The 9,030-nt window shown below is 38.1% G+C and overlaps 2 protein-coding genes across 2 annotated transcripts in view; both read left to right on the forward strand.

Moving 5' to 3' along the window:
* Positions 1-2,323, forward strand: part of LOC127413947 (vesicle transport protein SFT2A-like) — a 35,277-nt gene extending 32,954 nt beyond the window's left edge. Inside the window, exon 8 of the mRNA XM_051651530.1 lies at positions 1,821-2,323. Within this exon, the coding sequence (XP_051507490.1) occupies positions 1,821-1,860 (40 nt within the window). The 3' untranslated portion in view covers positions 1,861-2,323. The remainder of the gene's footprint in view (positions 1-1,820) is intronic.
* A 134-nt stretch (positions 2,324-2,457) lies between these two features.
* Positions 2,458-8,775, forward strand: LOC127413942 (proline-rich protein 18-like). Its single transcript, XM_051651524.1, has one exon. It carries the CDS (start codon positions 6,162-6,164, stop codon positions 6,927-6,929), a length of 768 nt encoding a protein of 255 aa, XP_051507484.1. The 5' UTR covers positions 2,458-6,161; the 3' UTR covers positions 6,930-8,775.
* Positions 8,776-9,030: the final 255 nt, after the last annotated feature.

Below are 9,030 nucleotides of genomic sequence, written 5' to 3' on the forward strand. Positions count from 1 at the left end.
GGAGTGATAATGAAAAAATGTTACTGGTTTATTATTTTTACAATTTTATTTTGTTTTTTATCAATTCTTTGAAGCAAATGAGATTGAACTTTGATTCATGGAAATGAATCAAATTTATCAGTTTTAATGCCATTTTTTTGTTATGGAAGTTCAGAGACACTATTAAAACATCTCTGTTTTAATGGTCGTATATTTACAAGGAACGATCACAAAACATGTCTTTACAACACAAATGGAAAAATAAAAAAGCACATTAAAATAATCAAATTGATATTTGCAATTTCTGATCATGAAACATTTTAAATATCATGTTGAATGTATCATAAATATTCAATATTTTGCCCAGCCCAACTCCATAACAAGAGGGTTGTCCAGACTAGTGCTTCGTAATGTTTCCACTCCAAAAGAATACAATATGCAAGAGCTCGCATATTAAGCTAATAAACGGCATTAACAGCGAGCTGTCATTTTATTTACGATTTAATAGGGTCTTCTCATCAGTGTCATTTTCATTATCCATCTGTTTCTGTGGATTTTAATTTAATATTGAATGTGTGGTTAGTCACGCGTTATTTACTTGTACTTTTGAAACGTAAGCACATGTATTATCTGTTGCTTTAATACTTTTAGTATTTTTCTCATGGGCTACTTTGACTTTCACTTGAGTTAATTTCCATAAAGATGTCTTTACTTTTACTTAAGTATGATGATTGGGTACTTTATGCAACACTAGATGTTGCTTAATTTTATATCTCTAGTAAAGTCATCTTGAATATATCATAAATATTTAATATTTTGCCCAGCCCAACTCTGTACTAAGTGCTTTGTAATGCCTTACCAGAACAAAGAAAAGATATCTTTTAAAAGCAAGCCCTGTTTAAAAAATAAATAAATAATTGAATAAATAAGTTGAATATTAAGGTAATAAACGGCATTAGCGAGTTGTCATTTTATTTAGAATTATATACCCATCAGAGTTATTTTCATTATCCATCTGTTTCTGTGGATTTTAATTTAATATTTTATCATTTTCATTTTTATACAGCAATATAACAATACATAGTTATAAACACCAATATTTACCTATATATATATAGTTTACTAAAATATTATAATACATGGAAAAACCAGACTTTTAGGTAATGTTTTTGAGAGAGGACACAAGCAAAGTATTGAATCAGAATTTTCAATCGATTCTTTGAAAAGAATGGCTTCAACTGATTCATTGAAGTGAATGAAACTTTCCAACTCTAACGCCATTTTTGCTATTGAAGTTTAAGACGCTATTAAAACATCTCTGTTTTTAAGCTATTATATTTACAAGGAAAGATCACAAAACGGGCCTACTGATAGTCTTTAGAAAGCTTAATGGCAAAATAATAAAGTGCATTCAAATCTAATTGATATTCACAGTGTTGCTTAATTTTATATCTCTGGCAAAATCATGTTGAATATACAGTATCATAAATATTCAATATATTGCTCAGCCCAACTTCACACCAAGAGGGTTGTCCAGCGCTTTGTAAAGTTTCCCTTCAAAACAGAATAAAATATGTAAGAGCTCCGCCCTGCCACAACAAAGAGACAATCTGTCAAAACTGTCTGAAAAAAGGAATTAAGTTGAATGTTAAGGTAATAAACAGCATTAACACTGAGCTGTCGTTTTATTTGGGATTAAATAGGGTTTTCTCATCAGTGTTATTTTCATTATCCATCTGTTTCTGTGGATTTATTTTCGACCACAAATGCTGTGACCCCATCCCCAATACACAATACTCTTTATCTGAGTGTAAGCATAAATGTCTTTTGTATTTTCACAGGGATGCTGTTATTAAGTGCTTCACCTCCTGTTTGAGCTAAATGTTCAGTTTTTCATCTGATGTCGGGTCCCGCTGTGGAAGATTAAATATGTAAAATATTTTCAGGATTATTTTTGTCATCTCTGAACCTTCTGCACTGTTTTCAGTGACCTTAAAACATTTCCTCTTTTGTCTTAATATAATACTTTTAAGTGAATATTGTTTAATATTAAGAGTGAATATGTAATAATTGCAGTAAATGTTTTCTTTTTATCTGATTTTTTTTATTTTTTTATGTGTGCGTGAGGAGGATAAATGCCTTAAATGATGCTTCATAGATGATATATACTGCCAGTTAAAACTGAGTGAAAAGAATAAGTGCCTGATTATGAAGTGTGGTGTTAATGAATGAAAATACTACTGTTGACTTTTGTACAGAAAAATATATTTCTACCAAATATATTAACAAAACAACATTTCATGTTACCAGTCACCAAATAAATGCAATACTGATTCTTTCTTCATTTATTGTTGTGTGAATTTAGGTAGTTAATTTGCCATACATTACAGTCTAATAATGATGTATATAATGTTGATTATCTGAGCCGAGGGCAACAAAGACAGCTGCCATATTGAATCGCTGGAGAAGAACTGATGAACATATTCCACGTGTCCAAATCTCCCTTTTCTCTTGTGAGCTTAATTAAGAAACAATAGTTTGTTATTTTTATACTCTCATAATCATCCCCCAGATGCTAAGATACATCCGAGCATCACATGATCTTAACGTGACCTAATAACCTAATTAATGGCTTGTCTGTTTTTAGACTGCCTAAGCATGGTGCCTGTGGCTCCGCCGATGTGGTTTCCATGACAACTGTGGGAGAGCTCTGTTTTCTTTAGCATCTCTCCTCCACAACACACTTCTGTTGTGCACAATGTTGATCACATGTCTAATTACCATGACGAGATGTTGGTGGACCCTCCAGATTTTAGCTGAGAGGAAATAATGCTTTTGATATTAGACTGCAAAAACAGCATTAAGATAAAATGCTTTAATCTTCAGTGTGTATTTCATTATGTGTAGGCTATGGATGTGATTTCACTTATTACATTTTTTCTGTGGAACGCAAAAGGAAACTTTTGAAAAATCTTCACGCTATTCTTTTTCCATAGAATGACAGTTTATAGTGACCACAACTGTCAAGCTCCAAATATGTCTAAAAAAAACACCATAAAAGTAGACCATATGACAATATATGCAAGATATTCCAAGACTTCTGAATCCATATGATAGCTTCTGAGTGTTGACAGACCAAAATTAAAGTCATTCACTGGAAATCTATCCCTCTGCTGCAACTCTCAAATCTTATTCTCCATACTACATATTCGAGCTGCTGTGTCATGTTTGGTTTTGACACATGAGAACCAATGCTGTTTTGGCAATTGCTGTTTTTCAGTGACAGCAAGTCTGGTGCAACGCGTCAATGTGCCAGTCGAATGCAAAGAGCTGAGCTTCAGGAAAGGGTAATATTTTCAGTGAATAACTGATTAAATTCCGATCTATGTCATACAAAGCTATATATAAACCTGTCATGTTATATAGGACTACATTAGGAGTAAAAATTTTCTTGTGAATGTTCGTTCAGTGTCAAACTAATTCTACTTTGAAAGGATAAAGCACTTAACTGTGCACGAGACAAACGGACATGGAAAAAACAAAATATACCCTAGCTTTAAAGCTGAATCGTGTGTTTTTTTTAAAGGCCAGAGAGAGTTTTGACTTCAAGCAATCTCTTTACTTGTGCGCTAATTTAATTCTGAAGGCAAACTATCGATGTTGTTTGTGAAAATGAGCATCTGCCTGTGTGTGCTGGTTAGCAGTAAGGATAAGCCTATTGATTTAGTTCTTCATTTCGCTGGGGCTGAAACACTTCGCAGTGGCTGGCTCACAGAATAGCTGTCACTGTGAAATTATGGATAGCTGTAAAGGGGGGCAACAGATCAATAATACAGAGACAGCTCGTCTTTAACCTTCTTCGTGCTATGCCAAAGTCACTAACAAGAACATATTCATTATCAGCAAACATGAAAACTTGAATTATGTTCTTATGTCTGCGTTTCTGTGAGTGATGAAGAGTCACTAACAAGCCATTGTACAGGAGAAACATGTGATGCTGATTGTATGCGACAATGAACAAGTAGGAAATATAAACTGATCAGCCACAACATTAAAGCCACCCGTCTAATATCGTGTAGGTCCCCCTTGTGCCGCCAAAACAGCTCTGACCCGTTGAGGCATGGACCACAAGACCTCTGAAGGTGTCCTGTGGTATCTGCCACCAAGATGTTAGCAGCAGATCCTTTAAGTCCTGTAAGTTGTGAGGTGGGGCCTCCATGGACCGGACTTGTTGGTCCAACACATCCCATAGATGCTCAATCGGACTGAGATCTGATGAATTTGGAGGCCAAGTCAACACCTTGAACTCTTTGTTATGTTCCACAAACCATTACTGAACAATTTTTGCAGTGCGGCATCAGGGAATACGATTGCCATGAAGGGGTGTATGTGGTCTGCAACAATCTTTAGGTAGGTGGTACATGTTAAAGTAACATCTACATGAATGCCAAGACCCAAGGTTTCCCAGCAGAACATTGCCCAGAGCAGAGCATCACACTGCCTCCACCAGCCTGCCTTCTTCCCATAGTGCATCCTGCTGCCATCTCTTCCCCAGGTAAATGACGCACCCACACCCAGCCATCCACATGATCTAAAAGAAATCGTGATTCATCGGACCAGGCCACCTTCTTCTGTTGCTCCATGGTCCAGTTCAGATGCTCATGTGCCTGTTGTAGATGCTTTCGGTGGTGGACAGGGGTCAGCATGGGCACTCTGACCGGTCTGTGGCTACGCAGCCCCATACTCAACAAGCTGCGATGCACGGTGTATTCTGACACCTTTCTATTATGGCCAGCATTAAGTTTTTCAGCAATTTGTGCTACAGTAGCTCTTCTGTGGGATCGGACCAGACAGGCTATCTTTCACTCCCACACGCATCAGTGAGCCTTGGGTGCCCATGACCCTGTCGCCAGTTCAGAGGTTGTCGTTCCTTGGACCACTTTTGGTAGGTACTAACCACTGCTTACTGGGAACACCCCACAAGACCTGCCGTTTTGGAGATGCTCTGACCCAGTCGTCTAGCCATCACAATTTGGCGCTTGTCAAAGTCGCTCAGATCCTTACGCTTGCCCATTTTTCCTACTTCCAACACATGAAATTCAAGAACTGACTGTTCACTTGCTGCCTAATATATCCCACCCTTGACAGGTGCCATTGCAATGAGATAATAAATGGTATTCACTTCACCTGTCAGTGGTTTTAATGTTGTGGCTGATCAGTGTTGACGTTATTTTTAATTTGCTGACCAGAAAAACTACAACTTTTAGAAATTAACTTAAAAGTGAAGTGATTAGTAATTTATCATTAGTACTGAATTAGTAAAAATACACTTGAAGTAATCAGTAAAGTAATGATTGCAATTTCTAGATAAGTAATTAGTAACTAGTAGTGTATTACTTTTTAAGTAACATACCCAATACTGGTTATACTGTAAAACTCCAATTGCTGCATTCCAAGTTATTTCATGAGATAAATTACTTGAATCTTTGTGAGCAGAAAATAATTATATCTTATTACAAAAAAGGCATATATAGAAATATATATGGCCCTAAAAAATAATTGGACACTTAATTACTTAAGCCATACCTAAATGCATAAATGTCATTGCGTAAAAAAATAGCATTTCACTAAGTAATTCCTTTTATGATCTCAAGAATTAGCATTGTAACTAGTAAAATTGAACTATAGATATCTATTATTCATATCCTGCACGTGATTAAATGTTGAACGAAAACATTTTTAGATTTGTTTTTATTCTTCTTTAATTTATTGATATCTGAAATCCATTTCCAGATGTCTGAAATACCAAATCAAACATGTTTAAAATGAAATACATTTACTAATATAAAAAATAAGCATTTTTACTAGTTGTAATTGAATTGTTGATAACATACTTCTAGGGTCCACTGTATAGCATGCAGTAAGGTTTCAATTGAACATGGCTTTGTTGTGGTCCAGTGGCATGTTTCATACATTTACGTTGTGGCCACGCCCCCTCCGTCTAAAACTATATAAAGCACGCAGTTGCTCCGCCCCTTGCCAGTCTAGCCGTGAGATGTGGAGCGTGATGGACAACTGCGTCTGACACCCAAAGATCCGGGTGGACCGAGGCGAATGGACTTATTTCTCACGCCATTTACGCAGCGGACTCTTCACTATTTTGTGTACCGATCGCGCTCAAAATGCCTTTTCCACCGATAAACCTGCACTCACGAATAACGTCGCCAGGAAAGGAGCTGTTCAGCAAAAAGAAGAGCAGGGACAATGTCGCGCCTCCGCACTCCACGTTCAGTCAAAGAACAGAGGACGACAAGGCATCGGAGAAAGATAAACTTTCCACATCGTGGCCATCGAGTCAATTAAAGCAACCGGCACTAAATATGCCGAGGAGAGTCCCTCCAGATCCCGAGACGGACAGCAAACGTTCTTGGCTGAGCGTTCCCAAACCCTTGGCTACCTCATGCGAAAGCGTCCCGAGATCCAGTTCTGGAGAGTCCAGCCATAAATATTCTTCCAGGACCTCTCTAGCAAAAGAAGAAGGTGAGCAGGAGATCCACTTCTCCCTCAGCTTGACCCCGGAAGCCATCCTGGTTATCCAAAAACGCAATCTGGAGAAACAGATGATGGCCAAGCAACAGAAGTGCTGCGCTTCGGCGGACTTGAGACACCGTCGCGTTTTCCCGTCCAAGAGAGCTCAGGGCAGCTCCTCCAATAATAAGAGCTCCGGACCGGTTGCCAAACTGGAGGGCTCAAATGACATTAGCACCATTGTGAAGATCTCCCTCCTCAATGATCAGCATAAATATGACGATGTGGAGTACGAGGAGGAGGATGGAGACGTGGACGAGACTGTCGTGAGGAAGTGTAAAGAGTGGCTCAAAGGGGTGGAAAGTGCTGCTGCTTTTGGCAAAGTCGAAAAACTGTCCTCTTTGCCTCACCTGAAAAGTTGATAACCCGAACTACTTCATCCCACGAGGAAAGGTCCACTGTGAAGACTTTGTCCAGGTGTATCAAACACAATAATGTTAAACAAGGGCGCGTTCAAACAGAACGCGTTCTTGTTAAGTAGCCGCTAGACTGAGCGCAGTGGAATGAAACAGAACACAGGTCGTCTCGAGACGCGTTTTTAAAACGTGTTTAAAAACGCGGCGCTCATGGCGCGCAACGCACACAACAGCCAAAAAACAAAACAAAACAAAACAACAAAAAAAAGGCTCAGACAGAACGCATTTTGTAAATGGCCCCTAAGGGGGCCTTCCTATCTCTGTCTCTCTCTCTCTCTCTCTCTAGTCTGTCTGTCTACTCTATCTGTCTGTCTGTCTACTCTGTCTGTCTGTCTGTCAGTCACCTATATATAAACAGAGTACAGAAGTATTGAACAGAAAGCGTTTTTTTACTATTGTATTTTTTTTTTTACATGACATGCCTTAACGCGCCGCTCATGGATGCGACACCACGGCCAAAGACGCCCGTCAAACTCCTGCGCATATACACAGATCACCAATTAAAAAAATAAAATACAAATAAAAAAGTCGCGCATTCGGAACGCATCATGTGAATGGCCCCTAGGGGGCGCTCATATACCCCGATAGCACACGTACATCACCCAGACGTTGATGTGTGTGTTTACATCTGGAAGACGTATTTTTTTTAGGTTGTTTGCTCATCTGCAATAGGCCTACGTCAATAAGACGTTTCCTCTCGGATATCCAAATTACATTCAGCCGATGTCTTTGAGATGTTTATGATTCAGAATGTATGTAATCTGCTCTTTTTAAGATGTCTATCAGATGCTAATTAGAATGCGATGCTTTCCAGATGTAACGCAGACATTTTGGAGATGTAGGCCCTACATGTGCTATTGGACTCGTTCTTGTGTTAAAAATAGACGGAGCGCAAGAAATAAAACAGAACGCGTTTTTAACTTGACATGTCTTAATAACAACGCTCGTGGACGCGATGCCTCGGCCAAAAATCCGTATAGTTCCTTCGTATATAGATTAACTGTTAAAAACAATAGCGCAGACGGAACGCAAGAAAGCGACCCGTAATGGCCCCCAAGTATGCTTTCATATAGGACGTGTTCTTGCCTTCAAAAACATAAAAATATCGGAAACCAAACACGTTTTTGCGTCCATATTAGTTTTTTTAAATGGATTATAAATAAACACATTTTTTCAGCATCTCTCAGAAGAACGCCGACTTTTTACACGCCATGTCAAGTTTACAAGACCATCAAATTGTAAAAATGCGTCATGAGACACCTGCGTTCTAGCTTGTTTTAGCGAAAGAACGCGTTCGGTCTGAACGGCCCCTTTCTCAGCTTCCTTGGACTGGAATGTTTTCTGCATTGAAAAGTATTGTTGATGATCACTCAGAGAAATTTAGCAGGTTACCTTTATACTACATTGACTGAAAAACGTTGATTTTTTTTGCACATTGCTATTGCTTTCACTCTGATGGGCTAAACGACAGAGATGTTTTGACGAATAACTGTTGGAATAATATGGAGAATTGATGGGAAAAGGAGGAGAATGTCGACCAGTGAAATGCATCCAGTGGCGATAGTCCTTCCTTTGTGCCAGAAAACAATAGCTGTCAAAGACGATACTGTCTGAGAGCCTTAGAATAGACACTTAATATCTGAAACTTGTTCAAAGTTTGTAATATGAACTGAGGAACATGTTTGATTGACAAACCAGCCGTGTACAGTATTTATTTTGCAATGTGAATGTGTGTTTATATGCTGTGTGTTGTACCATGTCCTTTTTAAGGGTTCTGATATTAAAATCTGAAAATGACTGTAGATTTTGTTTTTCTTTATCTGAACTATTGACTGTAAACCACCGGAGTATAACATTGGCCTGTGTCTACCGATATGAATTAGACTAGACTATTAGGCTACTGTATCTATTGGAATTATTATTAATTAACTGGTGTACCTTTTATTGTTTTCTAAAATTATTTTTCTGACGTACTTATGTGCGCAAATTCTATACATCTTCAAAAACATATAATAGCAATTAAAATGTAAATAGACATCATAGCTTC

The sequence above is a fragment of the Myxocyprinus asiaticus genome, chromosome 23 (assembly GCF_019703515.2).
Source record: "Myxocyprinus asiaticus isolate MX2 ecotype Aquarium Trade chromosome 23, UBuf_Myxa_2, whole genome shotgun sequence".
In the NCBI taxonomy this organism is placed as follows: domain Eukaryota; kingdom Metazoa; phylum Chordata; class Actinopteri; order Cypriniformes; family Catostomidae; genus Myxocyprinus; species Myxocyprinus asiaticus.